General features: G+C 44.8%; 1 protein-coding gene across 1 annotated transcript in view; it reads left to right on the top strand.

Moving 5' to 3' along the window:
• Positions 1–235: 235 nt before the first annotated feature.
• Positions 236–19,932, top strand: part of LOC310875184 (ras-related protein Rab-26-like) — a gene marked incomplete at its 3' end in the record, with an annotated part of 63,838 nt that continues 44,141 nt past the window's right edge. The window contains exons 1-2 of the mRNA XM_083788320.1: positions 236–741; positions 3,479–3,589. Of these exons, the coding sequence (XP_083644446.1) occupies positions 562–741; positions 3,479–3,589 (291 nt within the window). The 5' untranslated portion in view covers positions 236–561. The remainder of the gene's footprint in view (positions 742–3,478; positions 3,590–19,932) is intronic.

Raw genomic sequence — 19,932 nt, 5'->3', positions numbered from 1 at the left:
CATGATTTACCAGAACAATGTCATGGGTCAGGAGTGTTATTGATTGTTTTTCACACACACACACACACACACACACACACACACACACACACACACACACACACACACACACACACACAGTTGTTGTACTGTACCTTTAAGCGCACCGTCCAGAAGCCATGCCTTCTAATGCAGCGCGCTCCACACCACAACAAGAGAAGAGAGAGAGAGAGTTTACATGTTTAACTACGGACTGTTCGTCACTCGAGCACCGAAAACCGCTAGCTGAAACCTGGGCTGCTCATTTAATGTTGTCAAGGCAGCCGTTTTTACACCTTGCAACAGGGGGGCTACGAATCATTATTTAAGTCATGATAATTGACTGACAGGTGAACTGGCGAAGTAAATTCAGCGTTTTTCGCGTAGCCTGTAATCAACACCGGAAAAACAAAAGTATAGTTTTACCAAACTACCCCAAAAACAACTCTCTGCTCCCACCGTAGTCATCGTTAATTAGCGTTGAATAATTAACGTCGTTAACTTGTGACACCAGTGAACACACAGGACCACAGCAGCGCCATCATGTCCAGGAAGAAGGGAATGAAGGGCAAGGGCAACTCCAGGAGCCCCAAAGCGTCCCCGTCACCGTGCAGAGACAAGAGCGGTAAAAGTGTGTCTTCAGCCGCTGCGTCCAGTGCTGTGGTGTACCCGAGCCGACCGGCCATCAGCAACAGCGGAGAGTTCTACGATGTCGCCTTCAAGGTAGAGCTATATTATAAGCTATAGCTATCCTACAGTAAACATACGTAATCAACTTCAACAGCTTGCTTCAGTCTTTTCATTCAGTAGTAGCAACGTACGGCTACGGTAGATGTTTAGGAAAGCGCTTGCAACTGCGGTTACTTAATTGCTTGTTGAGCCTTGTGAAAACAACCGAAAAAGTTTAACACATTTTACATTTTCTTACAGGGAGCACTGCAGGTGTACTCATTAATAAACTCTTTGTTTGCTGCATATATGATTTGTGTTCTCTCTCTCTCCTTGTTCCAAAGGTACCATGCAATATGCAGTTGGTCAGCAATCAACTGTTTAACATCATTGGAAGAGGATGTTGACCGTACAAGTCAAGGCTCATTAAGGCTTTTATCCAATCAGGAAAGATAACCCGTGCATAACGGAGAGCCAGAGAAAACATATATCTTTTCAATATCCTCTTCCAATGACAGTTGAAAGCTGAAGCAAATTAACCACCAGAGCTTTCCTTTGGAGGGAGAGAGAGAGGGGGGGGGGGGTCATAGATGGCACAAAGAAGTGAGTATACAAACCTTGAACGGGAACACGTTTATCAGCTTTAAATGTACACTATAAAATTTAAGCTGATAAATGCGTACTCGATCCTGAGTGGGTGAAAATGGCGACCTACCTGAACATTTATTTTGTTTTATTAAAGAGATGGGGAGACCCCTATTACTTAACAAATCATAGCAATGATTACAATCACAATCTAGAGAGCTTCAATATTTTAACCAACAACTGTTGACACCACCTTTAATAATACAATTACGTTCTGTTATAGCCATTTCTGGGTCCTGACCCACTGGTTGAGAACCACTGCAATATGACAGTGACTGATAGCCACATTGCAGCTGTGTCAACAGTGTGAGATACGTGCATGTGCCTGTGGGACTGTACAGTATGCGTGTGGGTCACTTACTGCATGCACACAACACACTGTAACTAAATGGCACTAGTATGGTCTGTGTGAAACCTGCCACATTGGACCCCCCAATAATGACTAAAAAAGCTAGAATAGTAGACACCTGTCATCCCTGGGCCCAAGAAATCCTCTTAACATTTCCCTGTCATTTTCTGGGGGAGAGGAGAGAGGCTCTCAGCTATGAGTTGCATGTATGACATTATGTGCCGACAGCAGGGCTGTTACAAGGCCAGCCATGCCAACATAGTCCACATCCGCAAATTCCTAAAAGGCTACAGTACGTACATGCTAGTTAATGTTTCACTATGTTGACACTTCAGACTGCATCCTACCTCAGCTAACAGGTGATTAGGTAGAGGAGAAAGACGGGAAGAGAGAAAGGAAGGAAGGAAGACGACCCAGAGGGTGGAGGGAGCAAGGAAAAGAAAGAACCAAAAAAGTGTTAACACTGCTGTGTGCTATTCCATTAACCTTTCTTGTTTGTTTTCGATCCAGGGGGAAGCTTGTTATTTCAATGTCTTTTCGTATATTCTCTCAACGGTCTTTGCGCTCTGCCTATCTCTCCCTTTGAAGTCATTGGAAATTACTTTCATCTGTGTGTGTGCGTGCGTGCGTGTGTGTGTGTGTGCCACAGACACACAGTTACGGAGGTCTCAATAAGCTCATATCGCCTTTGACTTTGAGGATTCTGTAAATCAATAGACCATGTCTTCCAAGATCAAGGCTTTCTCTCCCTCTCTCTCTCTCTCTCTCTCTCTCTCTCCATCTATCTATGGTAGCCTAGAGATAACACTTCCTACTATAAATGTGCCACGTTTCTGTGTGTACGGTTGTAATGCACATAATTTGAGAACCGTTTGCCTCACCGACTTTAAATTAGACACATGCGTTCCACAACCCCGCAGGGAGTCCAGTGCCCGGCATCGTCTGTCGGACCAACGGTTCTTCAGAACCACCACAAAAGGCTCTGGTCAGGCTCTGCCAGTGTGCCTAATCAGCCTAAATCCCCTCACCTGTGCAATTTCCAGCCTCTGCCTCAGCCAAATTGATTGACATGGCAACCCCACACCTGCCAATTGATTACTTAACCAGTACACTTTTCACAGTCAGTTTGCACTCTTCAGGCACATGCAGACAGACAGAGATCTCCATATACAGTATGGGCACAAAAGGGACACAGACGGAAAGTTAAACGGGTGCTATGACAAGTTGACAACGGGTATTATTAGGTTCCCAAGTTGCATCGTTCTCAAGTAGGCCAGTGGCCAACAGGCACGTACAGGTCTAGTGGGTAAAAAAAAAATCCCATCATCCACATTTCTCTCTCTCTCTCAAATATTTCTCTCTGCCCCTACGTTTCCTCTCTTCTCTGTCTGTCCATCTCTTCCCTTCTCCCTCAGTATCACCTTAACATTAGCCTGGCCCAGCCACCGTGATTTCAGGGTGCCAGCCCGGTTCTGGCGAGCCGCCCCGCGCCCGAGACAGTCAAGAAATTACAGAGTTACCGCATGGGGGTCCCCGGAACATCCAGACCCCCAGGAACGCACCCAGGGGGCTGGGCCTGTTCCCGCGAGCCGCCCTGCGTCCAAAACGCTTGGGGGTGAAAATATGCTATTTCCGTGCTCGGCCTGCAGACCCAGGGACATAGCCAGCTAGCCAGGGACACAAATAGCTGTCTATAGGAGTGGTTGAACCACTAAAAAAAAATCCCTCGTGTGAAATTGAACTGTCACACACTGTCATAATCTCTGTCTGTCTGTCTGTCTATCTCTCTCTCTCCAGGTGATGTTGGTAGGAGACTCAGGTGTTGGGAAGACCTGTCTGCTGGTCCGTTTCAAAGACGGAGCCTTTCTGGCTGGTAGCTTCATCTCCACTGTGGGCATTGACTTCCGGGTGAGTACACAACACAAACACACATGCATGTCATCGACACATACATACTGGTGAGACTGACATTAACATAATACCATACAAAATGTTCAACTTTATACCTATATGGTGAAATTCAAGCTAGACAAAAGTATGAGCATCTTGTGTATGTTGCTCTCCATTGAATACTTGAGTGGATGTACTGTATGTAGGGAAAGACAGACAGGTACATAGTCACATAGGTTAGGACATAGGGACAAAGCTGTTCCTTGGAGTGTTTGCACCACTCAAAAACTATGTATGCTGCGACCTCAGAAAGTCTGGCTACAAGAGACTACACTACTCCCTACTGAGAAATCGACCCTGGTGTTGACTGTTAACCCCAACCTGGGGTCTGTGGGGCCTTAGAGGAAGAATTTGGTATTGGCATTTTTGGAAGGTGTCCTCTTGGCCAAAAAGGTTGGGTTAGCTACTGACTTTAGCATCTGGCATTTTGTTTAAAAATATATTTTTTGTTCATGAGTGGTATGGTTGACTTTGAAGGATTGCGCCACAAAATATTAATTATAGTCTGGGCATTGTTGCAATTATTTCTCAATGGACATAAAACGTATAGATAGTTGCATTCAAGTTTAAAGTGACATGCATTCCTGACACAGCTGTGCCTGGAAGGTAATTATTGCACCAGCTTCTGTCCTTGTAAGAAATTAATTACATCGTTAAAAGTTAGTTGTCAATAAATTGATGGAACTAGTAATTATGTATTCTTTTACTGTTAAGAGTTTATACATTTATTGTCCATTGTCTCCCAGGGTTACTATCAGATAATTGTTTCAGTGTCCTGTCCTCCACTAAGCAATTTCCTCTTCACCACAGAGCTAACACTGTAAAAGCTCGAGGACAATGTTTCCCTGGCAGATAATTAAACTTTAGCCTTTTAGGCATTTAGCAGATCTGCTGAGCCAGAGTGAATCAAGGCTGCAGCGCCTTGAGCGGAAAATATTTTTTCCAGATCAATACGAATAAAATGATGTCATTTGGGAGCAAATTAACAAACTCATTGCTTTGCCTTCGTTTTGGCATTTCTTGCACCTCCAGATTTTCAAATTAGCTGAACATTAGACATTAGATTACAATAGAGACACGAGTGAAACATCTTGTGTGATTGGTCAGACAATAAAGGTGCACCTGTAATTTACTTTTTCTGCAATCTGCTGGCAACGTACCACGGACAGTTTTGAATAAATGTTGGCTGAGATCCATCTGTCAAAAAAAGGGAAAAAAAGAAAAAAGGCTTTGCAGCTCAAACGAAATGGAGTGACTAGCGGCTTCACAAATTACAATAAAAATGATTGCTGGAAAGAAATCACAGCCGCCGTGCTGTATATGAATATAGCCCGCATACTCTAACAAGCCCCGTTAGGGCTTTTATGTTATATCGTTTTTGCACCATTGTATACTCGTAGACCTACCACTGTAGCCTACAAACTGACATCAATCCATCAAAGGACACCAAAGGAAATTAAAAGATTTCCAAGCTTGAACGGTGAACGCTTTCTCCGCTGCAGCAATATAATTATAAAATGCAGCTTGGCCATTTATTTATTTAAGTTCGGGACCAAGGCGGGTGCTCACTCACACCTTTGCAGAGGTAAAACATATATCCGATATTTTTATCAGAGCTGCATTGATCAGAGAGAGAGAGAGAGAGAGAGCCCTCAAGACACTTGGTTTGCGATAAAGAGAGAGAGGGCCCTCAAGACACTGTCGGTTTGCGATAAAGAGAGAGAGGGCCCTCAAGACACTGTCGGTTTGCCATAAAGAGAGAGAGGGCCCTCAAGACACTGTCGGTTTGCCATAAAGAGAGAGAGGGCCCTCAAGACACTGTCGGTTTGCCATAAAGAGAGAGAGGGCCCTCAAGACACTGTCGGTTTGCCATAAAGAGAGAGAGGGCCCTCAAGACACTGTCGGTTTGCCATAAAGAGAGAGAGGGCCCTCAAGACACTGTCGGTTTGCCATAAAGAGAGAGAGGGCCCTCAAGACACTGTCGGTTTGCCATAAAGAGAGAGAGGGCCCTCAAGACACTGTCGGTTTGCCATAAAGAGAGAGAGGGCCCTCAAGACACTGTCGGTTTGCCATAAAGAGAGAGAGGGCCCTCAAGACACTGTCAGTTTGCCATAAAGAGAGAGAGGGCCCTCAAGACACTGTCGGTTTGCGATAAAGAGAGAGAGGGCCCTCAAGACACTGGCGGTTTGCGATAAAGAGAGAGAGGGCCCTCAAGACACTGGCGGTTTGCGATAAAGAGAGAGAGGGCCCTCAAGACACTGTCAGTTTGCCATAAAGAGAGAGAGGGCCCTCAAGACACTGTCAGTTTGCCATAAAGAGAGAGAGGGCCCTCAAGACACTGTCAGTTTGCCATAAAGAGAGAGAGGGCCCTCAAGACACTGTCAGTTTGCCATAAAGAGAGAGAGGGCCCTCAAGACACTGTCGGTTTGCGATAAAGAACATTACATTCATAAGTGAATAATTATTCCCCACCGGATCTACATCGGATTTGGAAAGCAAATGGAACAATGTGGACATATTCCCGGACCAGAGTTCTGCCTTTTTTTAATTCTTTTTTATGGATTAATCTGTTTTGGCTATGTGCAGAGTCTCCGACCAACCAACGCCACCGTCACGTTCACAGAGATGGCCATGAAGGAATCCTTGTAAATGCCTGTCCGCTCACGCACCGCTCGCGTAACGTCACGTTATGAGCGTAAACGCCGTTGTGAATAAGGACCATAGAGGGGAGCTGCAGCCAAGTATAAAACATTTTCCTCTTTAGAGAATTATTATTGGCAAGTTTGACGTTGTTTGGAATAGAGGGTATGCGCATGCTTAATGTGAATGGCAAATCGAGTGGCAAAGCAACATGCAAAGTGAGTTTAACATTGTTTAATGCAATCAGATAGGACTTTTCTGTTTGGATGCATGGGTTGTCAAGGCCAGAAAGTAGTTTTCGCCACTCAGTAGGCATTCCTGCATAACTTCCAGGTTTGATGATGATGTCACGTATATGCTGCCAGCTTTACAGAGAGTGTAATGGAAGCTAAAAAGGGGTGCTCCGCGGAGCACATATCTTTGCCAATAGAGACTTACACAGGGTTGTGTAAGTCATGGTTTTCAGACATCAGGATCTGTCGATCTGAGGTAGATCCAGCGTCATTCCAATAACATATGGTTACAATCTTTGAACCATATGCTCACTGCCACCATGAGACCAATTAGAAGAATTTAGGGTGGAGTGACTTCCTTGGCCTTCTGGCAAGTAACGTGCTAGATTAGCTCCGGCTTCCCAGACGCACACAGATCCACAGACGGATTTATAATCTCTGTACCCTAACCCTGCCTTCGGCCTGGCCGAGGTAAATTAGACCTTGGTGTCCATTTTTGCCAAGGAATATGTGATGGATGTGAATCCCGAAGAGGAATATGTTTGAAGAACTTTATCTTCAAGGGCTCAGGAGGTAGAATGGCAGTCTAGCAATTGGAAGTGTCCTGGTTCAATCACGGCTCATCATCCACACTTCATGTAGAGGTGTCCCTGAGCAAGACACTTTCTTTGTGCACCCCCTGATCCCCCTGCTGCTGCATATTACACCTGATAGGATGGGTAATGCAGTGTAGAGAAACAATTTCCCCACAGAGATCACTAAAGTACCCTTTTCTTTTTGTTGCTAAAATGTGTGTGTGTGTGTGTGTGTGTGTGTGTGTGTGTGTGTGTGTGTGTGTGTGTGTGTGTGTGTGTGTGTGTGTGTGTGTGTGTGTGTGTGTGTGTGTGTGTACGCTACGAATGAAGAAACTATTTCTAAAGCATTTTTACCCCCTTGCAGTGTTCCAACACATGGCAAATCAGAAAGACCTGTTTTCTTTCAGCTGTATACATGAATTATTATAGCATACGTGAAAAATACATAGAATAAATAGATGGTTAACATCTGACAAGAAAGACCACATTTAAACACAATTGACAGTACTTTGTGCCTCTGCAGGGTGCAGCTGTGGGACAATGGGAGGACACTCTCATTTGTAATTGTAATTCCGTTAGACAGTGAAGGGAAGATGAGATCTGAGCAGCACATGGGACCAGGACAGTCTTACCCTACCGGCCATCAAATGGGCTCCGAATGGAGTTGTTTTGACATCAGTATTTTCCTCTCTGTTCAAATCCAAGATAGTGGTCATCCATCACTTTTGCTCACTTGTTGACAGTTAAGTTTATCCTTTTCTGTTTTTGTCCCCCTCTATTTATATTTCTGACAACGCTGAATGACCGAAATAAATGAGTCATGACTTGAAACTTTGATCTGATCCCTGCTCCTGTCCCAGTCTCACTTGCTTGCTCTCTCTCTCTGAGTCTGTCGCTCTGCCCCCACCAGGTGACATGGGTGGTTACTTTGGTTGATTGGATTTATATCTGCGTTTGCTGTGGCAGCGAGCCAGAGGATGCTACAGGTTATTTTTCATTCTCAGCTGTTTCCACACCGCTCAGTGGAGTATTTCTCAGGAGTGTACCTGAAATTCCTGAATGTGAATGAAGTATGTGGATTTAGGCTACTGCTAAGAGTAGCCTAAAGTCAAGCAAGTCTCCGATTTGCATTAGTTTTGCGATCTGTAGGAGTAGTAACAAAAAGTCTGTTTTGAAGAATATACATAATGGTGGAAAGTCTTGACGGGTGCAAATGGGTTGGGCCGATACAGAGAGTTGCTCATGATCGAAGGAATCCTGTGGGGAAAAAGTTTGATTACATGTTTGATTACATGCTGAACTCGTCTCGTTCCTGACCGCATCACTGTCGTGGCAATAATCACGTTAAACCACACCCTCTCATGTAATATTGTTTAATTCTACCTTTCAATCCAGTAGTATACACTACAGTATCTTTCCCCACCAGCTATTTCCTATCCCTCAAATAACCTAACACAGTTAATGATTACACCGTGTGTGTGTGTGTGTGTGTGTGTGTGTGTGTGTGTGTGTGTGTGTGTGTGTGTGTGTGTGTGTGTGTGTGTGTGTGTGTGTGTGTGTACTCGTGCCACACACACATACTGTATATCTGTTTGTCTGTGTGTGCAGTGCATACACATTTTGTAGCCTACAATATTCATACTAGATTACAGTATACGCTGTTTGCCTCTCCTCAAGGGGAGTTTTTTAGAGTTAGTGCTGAAGGTTCAGGTTAAGCCTGGGTAGTGGGCATAGTGGCTCAAATGAGAGGGTAGAACAAGGTGTGTGTGTGTGTGTGTGTGTGTGTGTGTGTGTGTGTGTGTGTGTGTGTGTGTGTGTGTGTGTGTGTGTGTGTGTGTGTGTGTGTGTGTGTGTGTGTGTGTGTGTGAGACTGTGCATGTGCGTGTGCACGTGCGTGCATCTGCGTCAGATGCACGCCCCACGTATTAGAAGGACAATGTCAGTTACCAAACCATGCCAGAACCAAGTGACAATGGGTTTGTAATATAGGAAGGAGGCAAGACAGGTAAAATAAATATAAATAATCTAAATACTAAATCAAACAATAAAACAATAAAAGCTGTTTATTGGATGAAATATCCCTATAATAAAGCAGTTAGTTGTTGAGCTTTGTATGGAACCTTTATATGTTGACGCACGCACGCATGCATACACAAAGACGGGACCTCACAGACATGACATAACCCATATGCAGACATGTGGAGTCAGTTAACATGAAGAAGTGAAACGAGCAGTGTGTCTCTGCCCTATATCCGTCTCTCTGCCTTCATATGCCTCTGGAGGTCCATAAATCTACATCTCACTGCAATCGTGTGTGTGTGTGTGTGGGGGGGGGGTGTTACATCCTTATGATGTAAACAGAGCCTTCATCATTTCCTCATCGAGGTAGTCTATAATCGATCCCAGTCCTCCAGTGGCCGACCAGTGCTGATTGCACAGCTGATGGCTCCGAGTCCTCAGCCGGCTCCCTGTGATGTCAATGTGCTACATCCTGTGATGTCACATGTTGCACACGGGTGGGAGGATATGAAAGCAACTCACGATTCGATACTGTGACAATATTTGGCCCTTGGTAACAGTGATGATATATGGTTCCTCTTTAACACACACTGACCACGTCATTATACGTGTGGTAAAGATGTACCACTGCAGTGTTGGAGGAATTACAGCAATTACTGAGGAAAGTGTTGCAGTGTTGTTTTGGCTCTGACACCATGTTGTTGCTTTTGTTTGGGATTTATAAATCAGAGGTGCGTCCTTAGGTGTAGTTTTTTTTTATGTGCTTTTAATCAGAACTATTATCATCCAGGCATTCATCATTGTCAAGCTTATCCAACCGAAAGCAGGTGCATCAGCCAGAGCCGATGGCTTTTCTTGTTTTCTTTGTGAATAAATAAGGCTAACCCTTGGTATCCAACCTCGCACATGCTGCACCTCGCCAAACCCGAGGGCCAATGATGAATTCTCAAGTGATAATTTATCATTTATATAACTGATATCATTCGAATCATTACCATGGTTACTGTCAACATAATCATTGGTGTCAATATTAATTGCTTCATTGATTGATTTAATACTTTGCAGAAAGAAGTACAGGAAAGTACTGTTCAATACAAGGTCTGCTAAAATGATTAAATCCAATTCATCGACCTTGACTGAATTGACTCAATATCATAATTTGAGGCCTGCAGTGGTTAGGCTAACTGCTGTAAATGTTTTACCATTGATTGATTGTAGATTCCTCATTATATATATTCACTGTCAATTGACTGCACATGAATTATGAATTGATGGATTCAATGCATGCCATAAACTCTGGTATGGTTCATCAGAGCTCATCTCAAACAGAGAACCAGAAAAGATGCCAAACGACAAAGTCACATCTAATATTAAAGCCCGAAAATGATCGTCGTCGTCATCATCATGTAGGGTATGTGCCCTCCACAGCAGCTCAGAGATTGCAGGCTGAAAGGTCCCTCCTGGACGACGCTTCGGAAGTCATGAATAAACAAGGAGATGAAACATGCTCATTCTCATCACTAATAGGGCACTGTGGGATGGCAGCTCAACCAGGAACGAGGTACAAAGTCAAGGCCGTGTTCTTCATTAATCTTACATCGCTGTTCCCTCTTTTCCCTTTTGAAATCCATATCTATTATGCTCTGATAATGCCTTGGGCTTGTAATGTGTTCCTCTTATGTAATGTTATAATATAGCATTTTCAGTGGTGCGGAGGTGTGATAATGGATCAGCTGTGAGTGTGAACTATTCTTAGTTATGGCTGAAGTGCCTTACTCGACCAGTACTGTACCGCTACGGTAGTTGTTTATAGGCATGATGGCATGATGCAGAGGTAAGTTCATAGATTGCTTCTCTAACCATTAGCTTAGAAAAGATGACCAGACACCGATCTATATGAATGAAGCTACAGTGCTAATGTTTCCCCTGCAACTGTCCTGCAGCAGTACTGTCTTTAACAATCTACAATAGTCATAAAAAGTCACAAAAGTCATAAAATTAATTGGATTGGACATGATGCTGCTGGAACCACTGTCGTGTCATCAGCCAGACTACTAACCAACACAAAGAAACGCCATCATATTACACCCATGCTAGCTGCACTCCACTGGTTACCTTTCTTTAGAATGGATTTTAAGATTTTACTGATAACTTTTAAAGCCAGGCAGGGATTGGCTCCCAGTTATATCAAAGCCTTGCTGCCCCCCCTTGAACCAGGGGCAGGGTGCTGCCTTAGATCCTCGGGCAAGGCCCTCCTGAAAGGCCACCCGTCTCGCCTCGTTACACGGGCATTCGCAGTCCGGGCACCCAAGCTGTGGAATGCCCTACCCGTGGAGCTGAGGCTAGCAAAACCAGTGTCGTCTTTTAAATCACTTCTAAGAACCTATTTGTATGTTAAGGCCTTTTAGTAGTGGCTTCTGCCGTTATCAGGTTTTTAAATTGTTCATTCTATGTTAATTCGCGCAACGTGCATGCTGGCACCTCGACAGAGTGCATTTCTAGTTGTTATTATTGTTATTTGCTGCCTCTGTATGTAAAGCACTTTGTAACTTTGTTTGGAAAGGTGCTATATAAATTAAATTCATTATCACTACAGTCGTTACAAGTAACTGCAGCACCAATACAGAAAAGATGCCAGAGAAATGTATATACTGTACGTAGGAGCTCTACAATGCATGGTTCACAGCTATGTAGTATTGGACAAGCTTGGTCCTAAAAAAAAATTCGTTTCCCCCAAACAGTCACGTGACTCCTCAAGAGCTACTCTGCTGCCCAGGCGACTGTTGTTATGGAACGGTATAACCGTGACAACAAGGTGAACAGATGAGCGGTTAGAAATGTGTGTAAGCTTGGCTGGCTACTGATTGGCTCACTTTATCGTGCTTTGTCACAATTTAATGTTGACAATAGTTTCTGGCTTCAGTGTGGGGTTGCCTTTCTGTTGATAATGTTTTTTGTGTTACTGAACAATTTAACCACGTGGTCCACTTCAGACTAAGAATCTCTTAGGCAGGCCTGTCCAACATCTCGACTAAATGTCAAAGCTGCAGAGAAATTGTGTACAGCATTATGCAAAAGAAAGCACAAAAAAGGCTCTAGCCTAATTGTGTATTCAAATGGTGTTGACTGAATAAGTGGGAAAACGTTTAAGCTTTGAATAGGTTGCCTGAACCTGAACATTGCATGCTCTAGTTCTGTAAGCAGTTTTGAGCAACACCTTTCATCACATTTTCTTCAATTAGACATTTTTCCTCATGGGAGCTGCCTGGTACTAGCCTTGTGTAGCAATACTAATATCACTGTGTGGATATTAGTCTCGTCTCTCTGTGTTTTTTCGGCAATGTCCCGTCCCATAATTGCATCCTGGGCCCTGGTTGGTTATAGCCTGGTTCCAGATTAATCTGCTTGGCTCGTCACCATTTCGGCCGTTAAATCCTCCCGCAGACTTAATCTGCCTGGGGAAATATGCATTGCAAAGGCTTAAAGATTTACAGCACTTTCCAGAGGTTTTTATGTGTGTAATATGTGGTTTTAGATATTTTAGTATTTCAAAGGGCCTGTGATGTGACGTCATAGACACTGGTCTCTAGTCAAACACACAGACTTTCTGGCCATAGAGTGCACATTTCAAATTGTGCTACTGTTTTCTACTACAAATACTATTAACATTGAGTGACTGGAGTTTCGTGGTGAAATGTCCCTTTAAGTATTTCACAACACTTTACAGTGTTACCCAAGTCAATAGAATACTGGTGCTCTGATGTGCAGGCATTTTAACCACTTTCAACCTTTACTATATTATAGGTGAACAATGTACAACGTACATGTGTGTTAAATCAATTATTCAATCAAAGCAAAGTTAGTAAAGTTAGTTACAAGGCTGCATTCTGTTGCATGTGCCAAGCTGTCATTATCTTGTATTATTTCACACCACAGGGTAACCTCGCGTCTCGGAGGACAGTCAAGACAGCAGTGTCGGTAGGCCAATCAGAGGCAGGCGGGGCGTTACCATGTCTATGTTTGGACAAAAATAGATTCACGAATATACAGCAGGTCCCTGTGAGGCAGAGAGATACTAGACTACTAGAGAGAGGGCAACTGTGTTTTAGTGGGGACAGAAAGACTAGTCGTAGTAAGGTAGCCGGAAGAAAGGCTTGCGGCAGAGAAAAGGCCTGCAGTGTGTATCCAAACCTATTTGTATGCATAGTAAGTGAAAGAACACATGGGCTCTCTCTCTCGCCTTAGGCGTTTCTGTGTTGTATATCACTAAGCTTGTCTTTTAATCAATTTCGTCAGGGCACCGTAAGGCCACCACGGATAGGTGATCAATTAACGTGCCTGTGAAACTGGCTCCTATAGGATACGATGCCGTGACTCCCTCTATCTAGTTTCTCCCATGCCTAATGAAATTAATCAAGTGCCGATCCCATAATAACGGCGGCCACTAATCACTGGCTGAGTTTGAGGAGCCATTCCGTAGCTCCATTTCTACGTCAGTTTATAAAATGTATTAGGTTTTGATGACACAGTGTACCCCTCATTCGCACACATGCACAAATGTATGCACTCTTTTCTCTTAAACATCTGAGTAATTGTTGCAAAGTGCTTCATTTATTTTTTTAAGTTGCATTCTTCATCTCCAACAAAAGTTGGCTGCTGTATAGAAAATGAATTTCACCTCACATGTGTTTTATTCCAGAAAAGACACGTGACTGTGATTTGAACCAATCAGAACTATTAACTATGATAACTGACAGTCTGACAGAAAACCAGAAACATGTTTTAATTGTAATTCTCGTCGTAGCCTGCCTGCTGTATCTGGTAATATTTTGCACACACCATATGCATGGAGAAAGCAGAGCCTTATAGACAGAGTTAAGTTACGCAAACTGCGTTCACTTCATGGGGCCAGTCCAATGGCGGCTCTCCTACATAGACTTCTATTGAGCATGGGTACAGGGACGGCTCCAGGGGGGGGCTTTAGCCCCCTCTGGTGGAGGCTTAGCCCCGCCCCCCTCAAAACAATTGACTGACTTCTATGTACAGTAAACCAAGATTCATTAGCCCCCCCCTCTAAATAGCCAGCCCCCCCAATAGCACCCCCAGTCACAATTTTCTGGAGCCATCGCTGCATGGGGACAACCAACTGGGACAACTCCTGGACCGGAAGTAGACATAAATGCATTGGACTCAGGCAACAGCCCAGCTTTAATGATCTTAAATACCTTTATTTTAGATTGTTTTGTAGTAATAGTACAACATAAACATTAAAGAGACTTTAGTTGTTACTGTACAATACTGTACAATACAAACAGTTGTCCTGTTGCACACATGCCTAAGATAGCTCTTATTTACGCCCTTGTTGAAAACAATGTATTTCCAGCTCCAGCTTGTAGTACCAGTTCAGGCTGCATGAACAGCACTCGAGCACTCGGTTCCTGCCCCCTCAACATCGCAACTCTTCTATTAGATGGCTCTGGGAGAAAGGCTGTCTCCGCAGTCTAAACCGGATCTCCAACTACAAAGTGAACTGAGCAAGCCCAAAGAGTCCAGGCAGTCTGGTTTATTGCGCGAGTGGTGGAGTGGAAAAAATTTACCTCACCTATTTTCCTCCAGGCCCCCTTTTCCTACATTTCGACTGGTCCCTAAGCAAGAGAATGGAGCTCAAGGAAGAAAGATAAAAGATACAGTATTTGATCTGAAGAATGAGAGCCCTCACATGTGTACAGTACCAGCCTAAAATAGCTGCTTTTTCTGTTGTACTGTAGCTATTTCTAGGTTCTCTTGTTTTGAGAGAGAAGCCTTGAGAGTTATGCAGACCTTCTTTTTTTACGTGTCAACACTTCCATGTCATCTTATAATCTGTCTTTCACTGGAATTATATGTAGCTTCAATCTATTGTTGAATGGACACATACTGTACAGTAAGCCATAATATACTATGAAATGATATGACATCATTATGTCATTTCTGTTAAATTATTATTTTTTATTTTTCATTAAACAATTGTTCAAAAAGAAGGTTTATTCAATTAATTAAATAACACGGTAAAATGCCAGTATGAGATTACTTTGTATACATTGTTTCTCACATCAGAAAGTCAAGTTGCATCACGTTTGCCTAAAGCATCCGTAGAACAATTCCATTCGCTCTGTTCCTCTTACAGTACGTACAATTGGGCAAAGACAAACTTGCAGCCCTTCATTGCCGCTCTAATGGTTTGCCTTAGTTAGTGAATTGGTCTTGTAGCCCTCTGGCGTTGCTATTGTAGACATGGGTCCCACTAGATCACAGTAGAACCACCTCATTATAGAACGTCTTGTCTCTCAACCACCTAGTAATCACACCATTTCATGTAACTTAATTGAGGGCAAACATTGATTGTTACTGTTGGGGGGATGGCAGTGGTATCGACCCGCAGGCTACAGGACGAACATGCACTTCAACATTTGTATTCATATGTAGTTTGAAAACGTTGACCATAGTTCACTTGGAGCTTACTTATTATACATCCGGAGCATAGACAAAAGTGTTGACAGAGGTCAACTTTTTGGAGAATGCAACACACTCATGGAAACGCATAAGAAAAGGTTGTTTTATGATACTGTGTGCGTGCGTGAGATAATTGAGTGTCCGTGTCTGTATAAGATGAATCTTTATAGATCATGAGGGAAATTCAGGTATCATAGCTAATGTACCACAGCAGTTGAGTCCACTATCTCATGCTTGTTTTCTACCTTCCTCTCCGTGTGTGCCAGCACGCAATGTGTCGAAGAGAGGCAATGCAAGGCTGTGGGCAGTAGGCTTGTCTCTAAATGGACAAAAACTAATGTCATTTGTATTGTTGACCTATTTCTAAAATATTAGCGCAACTTTCGTTCAACTTTGACCCCTCAATCACATGGAACTATTGTTTGGGCGTAGTGATATGGACACAAAAAACATATTTCCGTGTGATAGAGGGGTAAAAAAAAGAACGGAAGTTGCACTAATATTTTAGAAATAGGTCAACAATACTTTTACTGCGTGGCCCCCCTGTGCCCCCCACAAAATGACCGGAACTACTTAATATTTCACAAAAACCAAAGCAAAACTCTCACCACGGGACTTGGGCAATCAATTAATACAGTTGCAACCACTATATTAATGGCAAGTATTTCATCCAGCTTAAGTTAAAAAAATCTGAACGATCCCTTTAAAGTCCACAGAATGAGAGGTCTGCTCTGCCGGAAACATCGTTTCCGGCATAAACACACCATAGACAACCAATATAAGGCAAAATTTCATCATACTTTAAGTAGCATGTGACATGTCAAACTAGGGGTTTTTCATGTTTCTGAATCCATTCCAAGCACTAGCTTTGCACGAAAAAGTGGATATGGCCGAATTTAGGCCAAGGAGTGTGTTTCGTGAGAAAAGAATACAATGTCATGACATCACAGGTCCTCTCAAATTTTGGGTGTCTGACTCCCCAGCTATAATGAAACACTGCAGAGGTAAGAGTAAGGCAAGAGTCCAGAGTCCATGCAGGAATCAATAGTCTAGTCAAGTCAGTAACAGACAGCGTACTGTAGGACTTAAGTTCTCATGTGGGGGTCAAGCTTGTCTGTGGAGCCTGATGGCTTGGCTACTGGCACAAAGCGCTTGGAGGAATGCCAAGGAGGAATGAGTCTGTGGCTGAACGTGCTCCTCTTCTTTGCTACCTCATTCATCATAGATGGGATGGGAGCATTTCTCAGGATGGTGTTCAGCTTCCTCCTCCCCTCCGCAACCGCCTCCACTGTAGTTCAACTCTTGACTACACCTTGCATTACCAGCGTGTTCAGTTTGTTGGCATCACTTTTGTATTGATTTATTGTCCCTGCAACAAACCACGGCAAAGTAGAGGACACTGATAAATATACTGTGTGTGTGCGTGTGCGTGTGTGTGTGTCTGTCAATTGTGTGCGGTGTAAATAATGTAGCATTTCATTTGTGTGCATCCTTCACATTGCCTGTGCAGTACTACTTGTTGGCTCCAGCTGTAACACTGGTACAGAAGTCACCCTGGAGAATGAGAGAAAGAAAGACAAAGGAGTGACATGCAGGAGAGAGTTGAAAGGGGAGAAAAGCCAAGAGGGGCATACTAACGAATAACACACACACACACACACACACTGTCAGGCACACGTGGAAAGGACTCAGGATACAGACACAAAGTCACAGAAACTGGTTTTTATTCCAAAAACTTCAAAACAGGCAAGGGGCAGGCAAAAAACTAAAACTGTAGAAGGCAAGGGTCACAATCCAAGGCAGTCAGCGAGGGCAGAAGTACAGGCAAGGGCTTGGCAAAAATCGTGGTCTAGGAGAAGCAAAAACAGAGGTCAGACAAGGCTTGAAAATGGCTTGGGTGCTTGGAAGGTCACAAGACAATCTGGCAGAGATTGCAGAGAGACTGAGTCTTAAATACTGTGGGCATGATTGCAGGGGATAGAATGCAGGTGGTTCCGACACACCCACACTCCCACTCAGACTGTGACAGTACCCCTCCTCCTACGGGCGCCACCTGGCGCCCCATCCACGGCACCGGGGTTGTCACGGTGAAAATCATCGATGAGGGAATGATCCAGGACAAACCTGGACGGGATCCAACACCTCTCCTCTGGTCCAAAGCCCTCCCAGTCAGCAAGGTACTGGAGACCCCTGCCCCTAGGGCGAACCTTCAGTAACCGCCTGACCGTAAACACCTCTCCACCGTCGACGACCCTGGGAGGCGGAGGGGGCTTGGATGGGGGGGAGAGAGAGCTGAGAACAACAGGCTTGACTTGGGAAACATGAAAGGCCGGGTGAACACGTCGCATGGGCCGAGGCAGTGAAAGTCTTACTGTAGAGGGATTGATGAGTTTGGCAATGGGAAAAGGCCCAACAAACCTTGGTGCCAGCTTACGAGACAGGACCCTCAGAGGCAGATTCCTGGAGGAAAGCCAGACTTTCTGTCCTACACGGTAGCGGGGTGCTGCAGAGCGGCGTCCGTCAGCATGCTTCTTGAAGTAGGCCACCGACTGCAACAGACGGGCTCGAGCCCGCTTCCAGGTCCGCCGACACCGTCGAACAAAAGCCTGGGCTGAGGGGACCGCCACCTCCTCCTCCTGTGCAGGAAACAGTGGAGGCTGGTAGCCTAGGCAACACTGGAACGGGGACAGACCAGTACCTGTAGTGGGAAGTGAGTTATGTGCATATTCAACCCAGGGAAGCATCCTACTCCAGGATGTGGCGTCGGAGGAGGTCATGCACCGGAGTGCCACCTCCAGGTCCTGGTTGGCTCTCTCTGCCTGGCCATTGGTCTGGGGATGAAAACCAGAAGACAGGCTGGCAGAAGCGCCAATGAGTTTGCAAAACGCCCTCCAGAATTGAGCAGAGAACTGGGGTCCCCTGTCAGAAACTATATCCTGGGGTAAACCATGAAGCTTAAAAACATGAGTGATTAGCAGTTCTGCTGTCTCCTTGGCCGTGGGCAACTTAGTCAGGGGAATAAAATGAACTGCTTTGGAGAACCTATCAACAACAGTAAGTATGCAATTGTTACCGTCGGAAACAGGCAGACCAGTAACAAAATCAAGGGCTATGTGGGACCAGGGTCGGCGGGGAACAGGAAGGGGTCTTAGAAGGCCAGCCGGGGGTCGGTTGCTGTGCTTGTTCCGGGCACATGTGTCACAGGCTGCTGCAAACTGCTTCACATCCTCCCTCATGGATGGCCACCAGAAGCGCCGCTTAATGAAGGCCATAGTTCGTGCCACCCCTGGGTGACCCACCAAACTGGAGCCATGTCCCCAGGTCAACACTTTTGGACGAACAGATGTGGGGACAAAAAGGCAGTTAGGAGGATCATTACCCGGGCCGGGTTCCTGATTCTGGGCCCTCAGAACCTGCGACTCAACATCAAAGAGTGCAGCCCCAACAATCAGCTCAGGAGGCAGAATAGGCTCAGGGACCAAAGGCTCCTTCTCTGGAGAATAGATCCTGGACAGGGCATCCGGCTTAGTATTCTTTGAGCCTGGGCGATATGACAGGGTGAAATTGAAACGTGAAAAAAACAGAGACCATCGAGCTTGGCGGGAATTAAGGCGTTTAGCTGACTTGATATACTCAAGGTTTTTGTGATCAGTCCAAACGATGAAGGGCAAGGCTCCCTCAAGGCAGTGGCGCCACTCCTCAAGAGCCAGCATCACTGCCAGCAGTTCACGATCTCCTATGGTGTAGTTGCGCTCAGGGGGAGACAGACGATGAGAGAAGTAGGCACAGGGGTGCAGTTTGTTGTCCTTAGTGGCTCTCTGGGACAGCACACCACCCACTCCGGTCTCTGAGGCGTCAACCTCCACAACAAACTGCCTAGAGGGATCAGGGACAGTTAGGATAGGTGCAGTGGAAAAACAATGCTTGAGCTTAGAGAAAGCATCCTCAGCCTGAGGATTCCAGCGGAAAGGTACTTTGGGCGAGGTCAAAGCCGTGAGTGGGGCAGCAACGGTACTGTAGTTGCGTACAAACTTGCGATAAAAATTGGCAAAACCTAAAAAACCTTGGAGATCACGCCTTGTGGCTGGTCTGGGCCAATCAGTGACAGCTTTTACCTTGGCAGGATCTACATGAAGTTGGCCGGCACTCACAATAAACCCCAAAAATGGCACTGTGCTCTGGTGAAACTCGCACTTCTCTGCCTTTACAAAGAGACGGTTCTCCAGGAGGCGTTGGAGAACCTGCCTGACATGGTGTCTGTGCTCTTTGAGAGAGGGAGAAAAAATCAAAATGTCATCCAAGTACACAAAAACAAAACGGTTCACCATGTCTCTCAGCACAT

This window comes from Protomyctophum parallelum, assembly GCF_964188405.1.
Source record: "Protomyctophum parallelum genome assembly, chromosome: 17".
NCBI classification, from domain to species: domain Eukaryota; kingdom Metazoa; phylum Chordata; class Actinopteri; order Myctophiformes; family Myctophidae; genus Protomyctophum; species Protomyctophum parallelum.
The sequence above is the reverse complement of the archived record's forward strand: the minus strand, read 5'-3'. Positions and strand labels throughout refer to the sequence as shown.